This window comes from Notothenia rossii (genome assembly GCF_949606895.1).
Source record: "Notothenia rossii genome assembly, chromosome: 6".
Lineage (NCBI taxonomy): Eukaryota > Metazoa > Chordata > Actinopteri > Perciformes > Nototheniidae > Notothenia > Notothenia rossii.
Window position 1 is genome coordinate 87966022 of NC_136909.1, and position 18233 is coordinate 87984254.

An 18233-nucleotide genomic window follows, 5' to 3' on the forward strand; every position below is an offset into this window, starting at 1 on the left:
CCTATTTTGACCTGATGGATAAAAGCAGAAGCAGAAACGATCCTCAGAATCTGTGTTCAAAAGGCCATCATCATTTTAAAACAGCTTTGCTAGATGTTTATTATGTCAATAAATGTCCTTAACGTGTGCTATGTTGCAAAACGTGCATTTTTTCAAATCCATATCTTCAGCATGTGAAGAATGCATGTTATCAACGTCTAGCAAAGCTGCTTTAAACAGAAAATGATGATGGCATGGGGTCTGCGAGACACAGAGGAACTCAGCCTGAGCACACACACTCTCACAGCCAGGCTGTGTGTGTGTGTGGAAATCCGTTACGTCACTTTACTCAGGAAGTAAACAATGGAAAAAGAGAAATGTCCACCGAGGCGTTCTGGGGCAGCATAGACAGGTCTTCTCTGTGTTAGAGTTTTACTCCCTACAGGGTGTACTTTGAGGGTTTGTGACTCTGCAGACCGTTAACATGCAGAAAAACCTTCATAACACACAAGGGGACGGGTAAGAACCAGGAAAGCATGACATGGGCCCTTCAAGAGAGATCGTTTTTCGTGCTTGTGGACAAAAGATGTTACAAGATGTTCATATCATTGAATCTGAATAAAGAAACTGAATAAATAATGGGCTCTTTTTTTGTTTGTTGATTTTAGTTTATTTTCAATGTCCGACATCAATGTTGATTGCAGCCTTCAGCGTGGCAATATCTCAATGTTGATTCAATGACTTTTTGCCATCTGGGAGGGCTCTGATGTGGGCTAAAGTATTGTTAGAAACTGATCAATCTGTTCATAGTACTGGCAGCAATGTCTCTGCTGTTAGCAGGGTCTGAGACTCACAGAGACCCACAGAGCACCATGCAGCACATGGCTTTCCTACCCAGGAATAAGTCTTTGAAAGGCGGGGAAAAGTGGTGATAGTGATAGCAGAAATAGTGATTCCAATGCAAAGAGAGTTTACCCAGAGAACAGGCTGCTCCACAGCACTTTACAAGCCAGGAAAAGTGATTGAATCCTGGGTATACATGTTTTAAATAGTCTGATACCTCCAGGGCGCATCACCGTATTTGACAAGCCAGGGAAGGTGCCTGAATCCTGGGTAAACATTGTTTAATTGTTTAAGTGTTTTTAAATGTGTGGAACAGTGTTTTGTCACTTTCAAAACTCTCCCGTCATTGACCGGAGAAATGGGGTCGATGTTGTATTCAATCTGACCGTTAATATTCCAGTGAGACGAAGTACGTACAATGACCGGAGTGATCCCATGTTAATTTTGTCCCAAAACCGGAGCATTCCATCACCCTAATTTATGAAAAACCCCACCCGGTAAAATTTGACTGGAATCTGTCCGGATGGTGTGGCTCAAGGGGTCAATGGATGTCTAAGAGTCCGAAAGTTGACAATCCCCAGCATGACAAAGTGAACTTTGGTGTGAGGCAATAGGAACGGAAATGTGGGTGAGATGGTGGAGATAACACACGTTGGAAGAACGGTCGAGAGGATGTTACACCAGAAATGAGAGTGAGATACCTGTACTCATCTCAGAGGTACATATTGTACTTTTTACTGGACTACACTTATCTGACAGCTGCGGTTACTCTACAAAGGAAAAACCAGATCACCAAAGAGCAGTGAAGAGATCACTTTGTGTTGTTTTAATGAATATATTTATTCAAGCTGTGTCCAGGAAGCAGAACTCTACACAACAGAGGCTGCAAAGAGTTCAATCGGACATTATTCTGCAAAATTGCAAAAAAGTAATGACTTCCTGTTTTGATCAAACGCACTGCAGGTTAGTATAGCAGGAAACTCTGTTAAAGATCCCTTCCCAATAATTCTATTCACAAAAACATTTGATCCTGTGAACGCAGCACAGACTGAGACTCAGTCCAACCAGTCTGACTGCTAACTGTAAAAAGTGAGGTGAGGACACACACACACACACACACACACACACACACACACACACACACACACACACACACACACAGGATAGGAAGCGCCTTCACTTCACTTCGTCTGATGGACGCTGAAGTTGATGAAGCTCAGACGAGGCTGCTACTGATGAATCTCACGGCTAACAGTTCAGTAAGTAGAGCTGTGATTGGTTGATGTTGTTGATTGTTGTGGTCGCAGAAACGCTTGAGTTGATGAACGTTTGATTGTTTAAAGCTGGGAAACAAGATGGCCTCCGAGCTGTGCGAGCAGAGAGAGAGCGCAGGTTAGTTTAAAGAGTTCCCTGTGAGGAGGAAGAGGAGTTCAGGCTGATGGGGGTCAGTCTGTCAGGAGGGCTACTGATGTGGAGGGGGAGGCAACTAGAGGGCACTAGGACCCAGCAGCCATCAGAGAGCTCACCTGGGCCTTTGCTCCTGAAACACCTGAGAGACTCTGGCTGCGTTTCATTGGTCGATCAACACGCCCTCCTGGCCCCCCCTCAGGAACTCTGATCTAAAGTCTAAACAGTGAAACTCAAACGTCTTAATGCAGTATTCTCACCTTGTTACATGTGTCCTGATAATGAAGAAGTGTACTTGTACTAGACTGTAAAGTTACAACATGTACTTACAGGCAATATCTGTATCTGATGGCATTAGAATATATTCTATAAACTGTCATTCAACGGGAACTGTTTCTCTACTTTTGCTGACAGTCTTTTAACTTATTTCTAAGTTTTCTGTTTTCACAGAGCACATTAAGGTTTTAGTTTCTGATGAAACTGTGAGGGACTCTTTCTCTGTTGTAGTCTTCTCTTCAGGTGTTCTGTGTTAAACACCAGCTGAGCAGGACGGAAGCCATTTTGTTTCTTAGTCTTCACTGTAAAAAAAAATAACTCAAGTCCAAACACGTCAACAAACGAAAAGAAAAGGTGTGTTCAATTCAGTCGGGAAGCTCATATATGGGCCAAAAATAAAAGCTAAAGGTGTTGGAGGAGGAGGAGGAGGAGGAGGAGGAGGAGGAGGAGGAGGAGGAGGAGGAGGACCTCCAGTGGTCACTCTGAGGAACTGCAGCTGGTTTCTTGTTTCTCACAGAGGAGGATGAAGGACTCAGATCTTTAGTTTCAGAAACATTAGTGAAACCACAGTGTGATAATAATCTGTTTCAGGTCCTCTATTCAACACTTCACTAAAGTACAAGTTTAAACATCAAAATATACTTAAAGTGCAAAAGTACTCATTCTGCACCAGTTCATAATAATATGTTTCACATTATTTAATGATAATAATTAATGAATCCGTCTGTTCACTTTAATGTAACAGCTGGTAAAGGAGGAGCTTTTTCTTTTTTAAATAAAGGTCATATACAGTACATTGTGCCTCGTGATTTTCACCATGGAATCATATTTTAATATATAGTTAAGGCAGGACAATTTGGTGATTATATTTAGTGTTATTAATCTAGATCTGAAACGTTTACACAACATGTTCTTAACGTAAGTTATCACTTAAATGCAGGGCCGTGGGAAGTAGGGGTGCTGAGGGTGCTGCAGCACCCCCTGGTGGAGGACAGGGGATCTGCACTTCCACAAGATTAAATACAAATATAATAAATAAAATAAAATAAAATGAATTTTCAGCCTTGACGTAACAACATTCATAATTAAGTAAAGATAACACCCTTTTCACCCCGGTTACATTTTCCATTTGCCCCGTACGATGGGCGCTTTAAGTGATGAAAGTGGGGGATGTTGGCTTATCAGGCGCCCGCAGCTCACAGCCAGCGTGAGAGAGAGATAGATAGAGAGGGGGTGCACCTGTACCGGCGGGGAATGTTGTTAGCTTCTGCTAACGGATATAAGAAGCTCTTTCTACAATAATGTGGAGGGAGAGTTCTGTCCTGTCAGACTGAGAGGCTCAGTGAGCTAAAGGACTCTGAGTGTTTGGATAGTTCACTTTAGTCTAAATTATCTCAGTGGGTCTCAAACGTTTTGATCACAATTTATGTAAAAACATATTTCCAAGGCACTCCTTTATAATTATTAGGATAAATAAAAACAGGTTTGAAATCATTCCAATGTATACTATAAGACAGTAAACCAAAAATATCGTTTAAAACTGGAGAGATTTAAAAATATGCATAAATAAATAAATGTTAACTGATGAGATATAAATGAACCACAAAAATAAAATAAGTTATCCTACATTTATTTGTTATTGGCTATGGTAGGTTATCGGTTATGTTCACATACTTATTTGATTATTAAAATGCAAACCGATCTTTTTCATATGGGTGTTTAGAGTTGTATCCCCTAGATCAGTCTCTAGTAATTGGGCGCTCAAAGTGCACCAGATTGAAGCATTTTACTTTAAAATGTTAAAAACAATCTTCCCGGGGGGGCACCCCCGGACCCCCCTAGAGGATGTGAAGTCCACCCCCCAGTTAAAACATGTTCAATGTTCATGCAATACTAAATAGTATACATTTGAAGCCTTTTTATATAAGCTGTCCACCATGTCAATATGTTTCTCTGTTTGTAGTGTCTTTTGTAGAGGTTTTTCATTGCCAGCTAAAATCTTGCCAATAGGGCAGCAAATTGGTCAAAACCGGCCCTGGTGTCATCCCCACAGCACCCCCCATTTGAAACATGTTCCCACTGCTATGCTTAAATGCTTACCTAAAAGCTGAACTGAAGTACAACACCTGAGTCAAGGTGCAGCAGTGAAATCCTGCATCAGCTCCATCTGGTGGAGCTTCCTCTGCTCTGATTGGTCCTCACCACTGAATCAGGACAATAAGCAGACTCTTCTCTGTCCAATCACAAACTACTAGTGTGTTCCTTTATTAAAGGACCTAAAATAATACAGAACATCAATTTATTGTTCGTTTAAAAAAAAAAAATCAGTACATTTATTTTCGTCATCTTTATTTTTTACCCTCCAAATCTTCTGCTCTGAACTCCAAACACAGTTTCCTGTTGGCTGTTTAAAATGTATGAACCTCTGAAACAGAGGAAGATTTGAAGGCTTGCTGAGCTCTTCAGAGTCCGTCCAATAGAAGTGATCTGCACAGAAAGGCCAAGAATAATCCACATGAAGGATGTTCCTGAAGTCTTCAAACCGTCCTGAAGACCACAGAGCATTGAGAGGGTCTTTAAGACGCTGCAGCTCACAGAGCCAACAACATGGAAACTGTCTCATGAGTGTTTTAGTTTGGAGGTGTGAGAGCTCTGTGTCCTGATGAGATAATGTGTGGTTCTCCAGCAGGTGGTTGTGTGTGTGTGAAGGTGTGAGCTCTGCTATGAATCCCTCTGAGGACACTGAACCCGCTCTGAGTGGGGACCCTGAACGCCTCACCAAAGCTCAGAGGTGAGATGAAGACCTATGACTGTCCTCTCCTCCAGAGCTCAGCAGGCATTATTCACACTCTGTGTGTGTGTTGTGTTGAAGCCCAGAGCAGCAGCATGGACCTGGACCTGGACCTGGACCTGGACCTGGACCTGGACCTGGACCTGGACCTGGACCTGGACCTGGACCCAGCTGTGTGTCCATAAAGAGTGACCAGTCTAGAGATGAACCTTTATATTTTAAAGGCCGCCCTTCAGAGACAGAGTAAGTGGACGTCATGTGACTTCATTATATCAGTACTTTCTTATAAATACGTGGGTGTCCTGACAGACCCTTCTCTTCTAGAAAGACCACATAGAATCTGAAAAAGGCAAAACAAATAATAGAGTAGAGAGTAAATAAAGTTTTATTTTTTACATCTGTGATTTTAGAGTATTTTGCAGTACTGTAATACTACACGGTACAGGTCCACCTCTTTCAAATCAAAACTGCTCCACCAGTCTATCAGAGAATCTGCTCAAAGGTCGTAGGTCAACATTTGAGAGCCTCTCTGAATCATCCTACCATCACAACCTTTAGAGGCTGGCCAACCACATTATCTCTGACCCAACCATTATTATGTAATGAGTGAAATCCCAGGTCAGATGAACATGGTGTCTTCAGTGACTGTGTTGTTATGGTAAATATCTGGTTCCTTGTTTCTTGTCTTGATGTTTGTCCTCGTTGACGTTGCTAAAGGAGCTGCTGTGATGCCAGAAGCATGTCAGACTTGATCTGATAATAAAGTATTCTCATGTTGTTGTATGGTGCTCTGAGCTCTGATCTGACTAAGTGTTAGTGTGATGGAGACTAGGAGATGTTTTAAGTGTTCGATGACCATTATGTGCGTACCTGTCTAAGGACTGCAGATAGAAATGATCTTAATCTGGCATAACTCATCCCTTCTTTGAGATTCATGTATTTATAAGCATGGCCCCTGTTTATTAAACACATTCTAATATGAATAGTATTTAGGACCATTGTGACGGTCCAGATTCCTAACTGTTTGTTTCTCATGTTTCAGGAGGAGGCTGGAGGAACCTGAACCCAGCTGTGTGTCCATGAAGAGTGACTGGTCTATGCACAGACCTATTTACTTCAAAGATGGACGACACTCTGTTGGTCAAAGGTGGGGATTGAAAGTTGATAACCCCCTTCATGGTACCTGCTGCTCTGCTTTCAGGTTGTATTGACCCAGCTAAGAAAGTGTGGCTCTGTTGAATTTTCTTGGTGAGACACTTCTCTGGTTCCTTTCTAATAAAAGCAGCTTTGATCATTTATAAGGCGTATCAGGTTTGAAAGCTTTAAGCACCATAAACACCAACTTGGCAATAAACCTGTTTCTGATTCTGATGAAGGTTTCTTTAAATAAAGAAATAAGGGTCATGTTTACCTTCAGTGTTTCTCATCTGAGTTACATTTCTTTCCTTCTTAAGTAAAGCTGGAGTTTTGTAATCCTGCAGCTTGCGTCCAAAGGGAGGGAAACTCAACTGTGTGGACGTCTACTCCAGCTTATGATCAGCTCTGTGTGAATACATACCTGAGTGTTTCCCATTGCTCCTCGTCAGTCGGAGGTCAATGTTTCCCTGTATTTGCAGCAGTTTTTGCTTCTCATTTCTAAAATGTGTAATTGCTGTGTGGTGTTTTGCTCTTCACCTGGTGCTCTATTGAACAATCAAACAGCTCTTGATCAAATTAAATGTAATTGTTAAACCTTAATCAAAGATTACAGTCACTGATTACTTTCATTTTGGTGCGTGGTCCTTCTTAGTATTTAGTGTTGCTGATAGTCAAGGATGAGTGATATCACTGCCCTTTAACCTTTGTACCAATTCATGTGTCTATAAAATGTTATTTTGAGGTTTTAGTTTAAAATAAAAATTGGCAATAACTTCTACAGCTGCTAAAGTTGGTACTCCGTGCGAGGCCCAGACAAATCCAGTGATCTAACCTTTATACCTTTATACGAAATAGAACTAGATCCCAGGAGAAAAGGCATTTCAAAATAAAATAAGGAAAACAAAACAAAGATCATGCTCATCATAATGACGTCTCCAAGCGATTCTCTTAGAACTGAAGCTCTCTCCTAAATCCTGATGAATTCTCCTTCACACCTTTCCTTGAGCCCAAGACATTTGTCACAGAGGTTATGGCAAAGTGTTCAGGAAGAGTTAGGACCGGACCTTTTTTGACAATTCTAGATTATTTCCTGTTTTCACCTCATGTTTCAGGGGGAAGCTGGAAGAACCTGAACCCAGCTGTGTGTCCATGAAGAGTGACTGGTCTATGGATCTTCCTTATAACTTCAAAGAAGGACAACACTCTGATGGTCAAAGGTGAAATTGATAGTTATTTGATGATAACCTTTACTTCTAAACCTGGTGCCCCGTGCGAAGCCCAGGCAAACCCGGCTTTTCTCCTGTTGCTCACACGTGCACTCAATCCACATTTCCAGCCCCACTGAAGCATATCAGAGATAATGTGAGTTGTTTCTTCATGATTCCTCACAGAGAGGACCAGCAGAGCTCAGAGGTTCCCAGAGGTCAGTCTGCCCAGCAGCATCAGACACAGCTGGACTCCACATTTATGGTCTGTACATGAACTACAGCTACTTCACATCTGTTCTGCTCACAGTCAACTCCATGATGCACTTTGTAGATCAGTGGATGGTCAGTCTGTCCAACATGGATCTGATGTTTGGTGACTTTAGTTTGATTGTGTTGTTCATGTATTCTGTTCCAGCTGCTGGAGGACAACATCATCACTTTTGTGAAGAACGAGCTGAAGAAGATCCAGAAGGCTCTGAGTTCAGATTACCCAGAATGCTTAGAGAGTCAGAGGGATGATGAGGAGGTGCTGGACGGTGAGGATGAAGAGCAGAGGAGGAGCAGCAGAGAGGCATTTCTGAACATCACACTGCACTTCCTGAGGAGCATGGAGCAGGAGGAGCTGGCTGACCGTCTGCAGAGCAGTAAGAGGGTTTCTATAGAGATTTAACAAGCTGGACAAATGTTGACTAAAGTCTCAAGAGATGGAACAAAGTATATTCAGATCCTCATTCTTTAAGGATGTATTTGACTCATTGATCTGATTTGTTGTGTGTTCATTCAGGAAGTCGTTCTGGAGTGTGTCAGCGTGAACTTAAGTCTAACCTGAAGGAGAGGTTCCAGTGTGTGTTTGAGGGCATTGCTAAAGCAGGAAACCCAACCCTTCTGAACCAGATCTACACAGAGCTCTACATCACAGAGGGGGGGTCTGCAGAGGTCAATGATGAACATGAGGTCAGACAGATTGAAACAGCATCCAGGAAACCAGACAGACCAGAAACAACCATCAGACAAGAAGACCTCTTTAAAGCCTCACCTGGAAGAGATGCACCAATCAGAGCAGTGCTGACAAAGGGCGTGGCTGGCATTGGGAAAACAGTCTTAACACAGAAGTTCACTCTGGACTGGGCTGAAGGCAAAGCCAACCAGGACATCCAGTTCATATTTCCATTCACCTTCAGAGAGCTGAATGTGGTGAGAGAGAACAAGTACAGCTTGGTGGAACTTGTTCATCACTTCTTCTCTGAAACCAGAGACGCAGGAATCTGCAGGTTTGATCAGTTCCCGGTTGTGTTCATCTTTGACGGTCTGGATGAGAGTCGACTTCCTCTGGACTTCCTCAACACTGAGATCCTGACTGATGTCACAGAGTCCACCTCAGTGGATGTGCTGCTGACAAACCTCATCAGGGGGAAGCTGCTTCCCTCTGCTCGCCTCTGGATAACCACACGACCTGCAGCAGCCAATCAGATCCCTCCTGAGTGTGTGGACATGGTGACAGAGGTCCGAGGGTTCACTGACCCACAGAAGGAGGAGTACTTCAGGAAGAGATTCAGAGATCAGGAGCAGGCCGGCACCATCATCTCCCACATCAAGACCTCACGAAGCCTCCACATCATGTGCCACATCCCAGTCTTCTGCTGGATCTCTGCTTCAGTTCTGGAGGAGGTGTTGAAAACCAGAGAGGGGGGAGAGCTGCCCAAGACCCTGACTGAGATGTACATCCACTTCCTGGTGGTTCAGTCCAAAGTGAAGAACATCAAGTATGATGGAGGAGCTGAGACAGATCCACACTGGAGTCCAAAGAGCAGGAAGATGATGGAGGCTCTGGGGAAACTGGCTTTTGAGCAGCTGCAGAAAGGCAACCTGATCTTCTATGAGTCCGACCTGACAGAGTGTGGCATCGATATCAGAGCAGCCTCAGTGTACTCAGGAGTGTTCACACAGGTCTTTAGAGAGGAGAGAGGACTGTACCAGAGGGACCAGATGTTCTGCTTCGTCCATCTGAGCGTTCAGGAGTTTCTGGCTGCTCTTCATGTCCATCTGACCTTCATCACCTCTGGAGTCAACCTGCTGTCAGAAGAACCAACAACCTCCAGGCGTCCTAAAGTCTTCAGACCCAAACCTAAACTCACACATCTCTACCAGAGTGCTGTGGACCAGGCCTTACAGAGTCCAAACGGACACCTGGACTTGTTCCTCCGCTTCCTCCTGGGTCTTTCACTGCAGACCAATCAGAAACTCCTACGTGGTCTGCTGACAGAAACAGGAAGTAGCTCAAAGACCAACAAGAAAACAGTCCAGTACATCAAGAAGAAGATGGATGAGGATCTGTCTCCAGAGAGAAGCATCAACCTGTTCCACTGTCTGAATGAACTGAATGATGGTTCTCTAGTGGAGCAGATCCAACAGTCCCTGAGTTCAGGAAGTCTCTCCACAGATAATCTGTCTCCTGCTCAGTGGTCAGCTCTGGTCTTCATCTTACTGTCATCAGGAGAAGATCTGGACGTGTTTGACCTGAAGAAATACTCTGCTTCAGAGGAGGCTCTTCTGAGGCTGCTGCCAGTGGTCAAAGCCTCCAGGAAGGCTCTGTGAGTACAGAAACATTCAAATATGTAAGGGATAATGTACTGCGACGCGACCTTCATGCCGATCTAGATCCCTCCGCTTCGCGTCGGGCTCCTGATCAGCCTGTCGGTGTTCTTTTCCCCATCATGACCAAGTCGCTGCACATTATCCCGCTTATTACATGGCCACATTCTCAACAAAGTAACGTTATGACTCCCACTATTAATTGAAATGCTTTTGTGGATTTAGAAGATGATTTTATTGATTTAAAAAATAGTTGTATGTATTGATTTAAATTGACATGCATCCGCTAAGAAAGATAGTCCGTTGTTACCGTTTGAACTAACGTAGCAACGGCAGGAACTGCTTCGATAGCGTTTTTGAGGAGCTTTTTGATTACAGATTTGAAAACATCGCTGCTTGCTTTAAAAGTAGCAGAAGTCATGATGTCAAACCTTGGGGAGTATCTAGATATCCCTGCCCTAATGCCAAAGTAACTTGCAACTGAATATGTGTCGCCGTTTGATGTCTGTGTCTGGACCGCTGCGTAAAAGGAGGATTTCTGCCCGTTACTTCTCCGCTGTTTTTTTGTCGCTCTTGTCTTGTCAGTTAGAAAGCAAACTGCATGCAGATTGCTTTTCGGCCAAACTGTATACAGTTAAATCGAACGGACTTGTTTGTGCAGATGTGAGCGTCCTTAACAACGGTCAATAAGTGCTTGACAGCGGTCTGTCTGTTCGGTATTAACAACGTGTCACGTGTTCTGAATTGACCAATCAGAATCGAGTATTCAACTAAGCCATGTAATAACATGAAGTAGTGGTGGTCTAATGGATAGTGAGGTCGGATGAAGATCGGAACGTTGTGAGTTCAATTCCCGCCAGGAACACCACCACTCGTGTGCCCTTGAGTAAGGCACTTAGTCCTCAGTTTCTCTAGGGAGAATGTCCCTGTAATTGGTAATTGTAAGTCGCTTTGGATAAAAGCGTCAGCTAAATGAAATGTAAAGTAAATATTATGCTCATCTTTTTAAAATATTGTTTGTACTTTCTTTATCAGACTGAGTGGCTGTAAGCTTTCAGAGAGAAGCTGTGCAGCTCTGTCCTCAGTCCTCAGCTCCCAGTCCTCTAGTCTGAGAGAGCTGGACCTGAGTAACAACGACCTGCAGGATTCAGGAGTGAAGCTGCTGTCTTCTGGACTGGAGAGTCCACACTGTGCTCTGGAGACTCTCAGGTCAGATTTCTTATTTTATCTTAAATTATTGTCTCTCTCTCTCTCTCTCTCTGCTTATTTACAATCTCCTTCTTTCTCTTCCTGTTTTTAAATCAGTCAGGTAACCAAACGCAAAGTCTTCTTTTGTATTAAACATTAATAAAATACAGTTGATGTAAAACACTCATCCTGTTACTGATTAATGCCATCGTGGAGAAGAGACATCATGAACATTGGCATCACAGATGTGAAGCAGTATTGAGTTGCACATTTTGAATAATGAATAATATGCGATAAGGCAGTCATTAATGAAAAAGAACACCCTGAAGTTATTGATTTTATGTTGTTGTTTATTATTTTCTCCTCAGACTGAGTTATTGTGACCTGTCAGAGAGAAGCTGTGCAGCTCTGTCCTCAGTCCTCAGCTCCCAGTCCTCTAGTCTGAGAGAGCTGGACCTGAGTAACAACGACCTGCAGGATTCAGGAGTGGAGCTGCTGTCTTCTGGACTGGAGAGTCCTCACTGTGCTCTTGAGACTCTCAGGTCAGGGTTCATCAACATGTTGAGCTCCCTTTTGAATATGTATTGATATATTGGGCTGCTGTTGCCCAGAAGGGAAATAGGCGATGACCAAGGGGAGGGTTATTGATTCGATCCCCTCTCCCTGAGGTTAACATGTCAAAGTGTCCTTGGGAAAGATACTTGACCTCAAATTATTTTCTAGACATTGTATTGAAGTGTTTGTTAGTTGCTTCAGTAAAAGCCTAAGCTGAAATAACATGTATGATTACTGGATGAGTTTTCTAAGTTCACTGTACTCAAGTTATTTTTCAACCCAGTTGTGATCGTCAATTTCCAGACCCTATGTAACATAATATACTTTACAGTTTTTCTGTTTTGCCCAGGAAAACATATTATACAAACACAAAGTCCACTTTAACATTTGCTTCCATTTATTTTGTTGTCCCTTCAGACTGAGTGGCTGTAAGCTGTCAGAGAGAAGCTGTGCAGCTCTGTCCTCAGTCCTCAGCTCCCAGTCCTCTAGTCTGAGAGATCTGGACCTGAGTAACAACGACCTGCAGGATTCAGGAGTGAAGCTGCTGTCTTCTGGACTGAAGAGTCCTCACTGTACTCTGGAGACTCTCAGGTCAGGATTCATCAACATGTTGAGCTTCCTTTTTTGGATGTATTTAACTTACTATTGTAAATTAACTATTTTTAAACCTGTTAAATTATTCTTTGCTGTTGTGTTCAGGTGCAAATCTACACACTCTTCTCCCTTTCTACTTTTGACACATTTTTAACATTGCCTTTCAATCCACCATGTATGCAAAATCTTTGCCATCAGTTCAAATAATGTAGGATTCCTCGTATTTATGATTATAGGGTCTTAATATTTTGTTTTTGAATTTGCAAAAAGGAGTAAATGCCGAACTTTTAATTTAAATGTTTGTCTACTCAGACTGAGTGGCTGTGACCTGTCAGAGAGAAGCTGTGCAGCTCTGTCCTCAGTCCTCAGCTCCCAGTCCTCTAGTCTGAGAGAGCTGGACCTGAGTAACAACGACCTGCAGGATTCAGGAGTGAAGCTGCTGTCTTCTGGACTGGAGAGTCCTCACTGTGCTCTGGAGACTCTCAGGTCAGCATTCATCAACATGTTAAACTTATAGCCAGTTAAATTGCGATGTACATTAATGATGGATACACTCATAACCTTTTGTTGCATCTGCTTCAATAACATTTGTTATTGTTTTTTGACTCACTCTTGTTCGAACTTGTGTGTGTGTGTGTGTGTGTGTGTGTGTGTGTGTGTGTGTGTGTGTGTGTGTGTGTGTGTGTGTGTGTGTGTGTGTGTGTGTGTGTGTGTGTGTGTGTGTGTGTGTGTGTGTGTGTGTGTGTGTGTGTGTGTGTGTGTGTGTGTGTGTGTGTGTGTGTGTGTGTGTGTGTGTGTGTGTGTGTGTGTGTGTGTGTGTGTGTGTGTGTGTGTGTGTGTGTGTGTGTGTGTGTTCAGGCTGTCAGGCTGTATGGTCTCAGAGGAAGGCTGTGTTTCTCTGGCTTCAGCTCTGAGCTCCAACCCCTCCCATCTGAGAGAGCTGGACCTGAGCTACAATCATCCAGGAGACTCAGGAGAGAAGCTGCTGTCTGCTGGACTGGAGGGTCCTCTCTGGAGACTGGACACTCTCAGGTATTATAAACATATACAGTGAAGGAAATAAGTATTTGATCCCCTGCAGATTTTTTAAGTTTGCCCACACAATACATTAACAGTCTATCATTGTAATGGTAGGTTTATTTAAAAATTGAGAATAAGAATATCAAAAAGAAAATCCAGAAATTGACATTATATAAAAGATAAAAATGTATTTCCATTTAACTGAGTGAAATAAGTATTTGATCCCTTTGCAACAAACAAGGATTCTGGCTCCCACAGACAAATAATTCATCTTCCTTTAAAAAAGTACTCCTAATCAACTTGTTACCTGTATAAAAGACACCTGTCCACAGAATCAATCAATCAGATTCCAATCTCTCCACCATGGGCGAGACTGTAGAGCTGTCTAAGGACCTCAGGGTGAGACTGTAGACCTGCACCAGGCTGGGATCGGCTACAAGACCACCGAAGGAGACAACTCTTGGTGCCATTATTCAGAAGAATAATGTGTGTGTTTCTAAATGGAAGAAACACAAAATGAGCATCAATGGCCCTCGGTCTGGGCTCCACACAGGATCTGGCCCCGTGGGGTATTGATGATCATGAGAAAGGTGAGGGATCAGCCAAGAACTACACAGGAGGAACTTGTTAATGATCTCAAGGCAGCTGGGACCACAGTCACCAAGAAACCTATTGGTAACACACTACACCATAGTTGATCAAATCCTGCAGTGCCTGAAGGCCCCCTGCTCAAGAAGAACACGAGAGGCCGTCTGAAGTTTGACAACGAACATCTGAATGATTCAGAGAAGGCTTGGGAGAAGCGGATGAGCTCAGATGAGACTAAAATGTTGATCTTTGGCTTCAACTCGACACGCCGTGTTTGGAGGAAGAGAGATGCTGACTATAACCCCAGAACACCATCCGTCAGGCATGGAGGTGGAGACATTCTGCTTTGGGCTGTTTCTCTGCTGAGGGGACAGGAGGACTTCCCTGCATCGAGGAGAGGATGGACGGGGACATGTCCCGTGAGATCTTGGTCGATAGCCTCCTTCCCTCAGCCAGGACACTGACCATGGGTCATGGAGGGGTCTTCCAGCAGGACAAGGACCCTGAACATACGGCCAAGGCAACACAGGAGAGGCTAAAGAAGAAGCACCTTCAGGTGATGGAGGGTCCTAGCCAGTCTCTGGACCTTAATCCCATAGAAAATGTGTGGAGGGAGCTGAAGCTTCCAGATGCCAAGCATCAGCCTCAACACCTGAAGGATTTGGATCTTCAGAGAGGAGTGGACCAACATCCTTCCTGAGATGTGCACAGACCTGGAGACCAACTACAAGAAGCGTCTGACCTCTGTGTGACCTCTGTGTGTCCAACAAGGGTTTCTCCACCAAGTCCTAACACATGTTCTGCAAGGGGATCAAATACTTATTTCACTCAGTTAAATGCAAATACATTTTTATCTTTTATATAATGTACATTTCTGGATTTCCTTATTGATATTCTTTCTCTCACTGTTTATATAAACCTACCATTCAAATGACAGACTGGTCCTTTCTTTGTTGGTGAACTTACAAAGTCTGCAGGGATCAAATACGTATTTCCTCCACTGTGTGTATGCCAAGACAAAAACATTGAAGGGAACTAAAGACACGGGATAAGACTCAGGCAGCAGCTCTGTGTTTACAGAGAAGACACGACAACAAGAAATACATCTTTATCATTTTAGATTCTGATCTCCATTTTAATGCTCATTTTAATTTGCTGACCAAAAACTGCTTTTATCATTTTGGCAATAGAGTCAAAATCCATCCAACAACCTAAACACAGCAGAGATCATCCCACTCCTGATGGACACCATCTGCACTGGCTCCTGTATCTGAATTGATTCTGAAGTGCTTCTCCTATTTTTAAAGCACTAAATGGCCCCTCCCTCTTTTAAACACAATGATGAACTGTCAGATGTCCTGTGAATTCATCATCATAATAATAATAATAAATGGTATGGTCAAAGCACCTTTCATTGCTCAAAGCAAACCCAAAGTGCGTTGCATGAAAGATGCTTTTAAATAAAGTTCATTTATTTTCCTCTTCAGATTCCAGGTAAGAGAAACACTCATTGACTGCTGCTAGCAGATGCTGAGGGAACACTAACTGAACACTGATCAACTCTTACATCTTATTCTCTGAGAAATAATAATTGAAGTTAATGAGCTTTATTTATCGACTGATCTAAAATGATATCGTGAACATGAAGCTTCATCTGTGGAGAATAACAAAGCTCTGAGTTTGAGAGTGATGTAATGTCCATGTCTCCATGCTGCTCTGACCCCCCCCCCGCCCCTTCTTTCAGGATGGAGCCTGCTGGAGTCCGATGGTTGAGACCCGGTCTGAGGAAGTGTGAGTGTGGTTTAATTTGATTCATGAAAACAAAGCAGCCACCATCTTCAAATGTAACCTTCATCATCAAAGTGTCAATAAATGAACAGCTGATAGATGAATAACTGCTGCTGTTCCTCTCCTCAGATTCCTGTGAACTCTCACTCGACACAAACACAGCACACAGAAAACTCAAACTGTCTGAGGACAACAGGAAGGTGACATGTGTGGAGGAGAAGCAGCCATATCCTGATCATCCAGAGAGATTTGATATCTGGAGACAGCTGATGTGTAGAGAAGCTCTGACTGGTCTCTGTTACTGGGAGGTCGAGTGGAGAGGAGAGGTTTATATATCAGTGACTTACAGAGGAATCAGGAGGAGAGGAGAGAGAGAGGACTGTGTGTTTGGATGGAATGATCAGTCCTGGAGTCTGATCTGCTCTGGTGGTCGTTACTCTGTCTATCACAATAACACAGTAACACACACCTCCTCCTCCTCCTCCTCCTCCTCCTCCTCCTCCTCTGGTAGAGTAGCAGTGTATCTGGATCATCCTGCTGGCTCTCTCTCCTTCTACAGAGTCTCCTCTGACACACTGATCCACCTCCACACCATCAGAACCACATTCACTGAACCTCTCTATGCTGGGTTTAGGTTCAGCTCTGATTCCTCAGCGTCTCTGGTTCCTCTGTAGGAGGAAGAGTCTCCTCCTGTTCCAGAGACTTCCTCCCTGCTGCCCAGAGAGTTCAGTCTGTTCAGGATCACAGCTGATGTTCGACCAACGTTGTTTAAAAAATATATTTCCATCTATTTGTTTTTAACCGTGGTGTTCTTGTTATGTGTTTTTACTTATTGTTCTTCTTTATTATTAATAATGTCTTCCTGCTTTGTTATATTTGAATATACAGTCTACTCTTTTCACTTTATCTGCACTATACATCTTTTGATGTAATAATGTAGATTTCCACTTTTCGGACAAATAAAGGAATTCTGATTCTGAAAATATGCTTTTGCTTCAGATTCAATATCTTCACTGTGATTCAGGAAAGTGCAACAAACATCACTTCACACACAAATACAGATAGAAATCAAACACATGGAAATACAGAAAAATAAATAAGATTTAAAGAAAAGAAAACCTCTGGAGCGCTCTCTGAGCTTTCACTTAGTTTGAACAACAACACGTCTTTCTGTTGTGTTTGCAGTTTTTTTTGGCGAGAGATTTAGTTTAACCGTAGGACGAATAAATAAATAATAATAATTATAATAATAATAATAATAATAAAAAGGAAATAGAAATACTATAAAAAAATAATCACAATTATAATAGTAAGAAATATTAATACAAAAATAAAAAATAATAATAAACACTCAAATTAAAACAATTAAAAATAAATAAAACAAGACAGTGATACAAATACAAATTAAATACATTTAAATAGAAAGACTTTCAAACAAATATTAAAGTGTTTTTTTTTCGTTTTAAATTGTAAAAGACAAAAATATAAATAAATATGATAAAACATTACATAAAAACTTTACAAAATATTATTTAAAAACCAATCATTATAATAAAATACATTCAAAATAAAGATGTGTTGTGTTTTGGCCACTCAGTCGTGTACAAAGCTTTTCTGTCTGCTGCTTTCAGAAAGAGACAGAAACCAGTTTGTGGCTCAGTGGTTAGCGCAGATTCAAGATTCAAGGCTTTCATTGTCACGTGTGCAGAGCAACCGTGTAGTTATGACAACGAAGATCTGAGGTCACAGGCTGCTCCATCAGAGCAACACAATAACACAGATACAACAGTACAAGTAAATAAAATAAAAATATAGTAGAAACAGTGCAGCCCATAACCAGTGCTGCTGTGTGAATGAGAGCTCAAACCCTGAGCCAGGGAGACGAACACATACTGGACTCTGAATACAAATCAAATCTCTCTGGCCAGAACTACAGAAAAGGATAGGGGACACGTCTGCTCCCCCATGAAGTGGAACCACTGTACAGATCTTAACCTCTGCCTAACGTTGGCAGTAACATAATAAACTTCTAATGTACTAAAGACTGGTGTTTACATGGAGTTTGTCCTCGGTTCCCCTCCTCCACTCCTCCGCTCGCATCTCCTGTGGGCGGGACTAAGACGCAAGGATAGGAGTCGAGGAGAGAATTGAGAAAGGGCTATAGGTTTTGAAATATCATTGGGATAACAGGTAGAGGTCGTAGAGACAGGCTTTAACGCCCTCTCACAGTCTTCATTCATAAGACTAGCGTTACGGGGCGGGATGAG

The 18233-nt window shown here is 42.6% G+C and overlaps 2 protein-coding genes and 1 pseudogene across 3 annotated transcripts in view; all 3 read left to right on the forward strand.

The window, feature by feature from the left end:
* LOC307044219 (NLR family CARD domain-containing protein 3-like) overlaps positions 1 to 18233 on the forward strand; it is a 104208-nt gene that overhangs the window by 46960 nt on the left and 39015 nt on the right. The window contains exons 7-8 of the mRNA XM_079689301.1: positions 11269 to 11442; positions 11790 to 11963. Coding sequence (XP_079545427.1) covers positions 11269 to 11442; positions 11790 to 11963 — 348 coding nt within the window. The remainder of the gene's footprint in view (positions 1 to 11268; positions 11443 to 11789; positions 11964 to 18233) is intronic.
* LOC307042884 (NACHT, LRR and PYD domains-containing protein 3-like) lies at positions 7912 to 9467 on the forward strand (annotated as a pseudogene). Its single transcript has 3 exons — positions 7912 to 7983; positions 8057 to 8285; positions 8426 to 9467. The product of its transcript is annotated as an NACHT, LRR and PYD domains-containing protein 3-like (transcript).
* On the forward strand, positions 14117 to 16900 carry LOC307042885 (stonustoxin subunit beta-like; the record flags this gene model as incomplete). The annotated part of the gene is made up of 4 exons (XM_079687051.1): positions 14117 to 14180; positions 14302 to 14597; positions 15666 to 15672; positions 16096 to 16900. The coding sequence occupies 4 exons, from the start codon at positions 14117 to 14119 to the stop codon at positions 16638 to 16640; spliced, it is 912 nt and encodes a 303-aa protein (XP_079543177.1). The 3' UTR covers positions 16641 to 16900.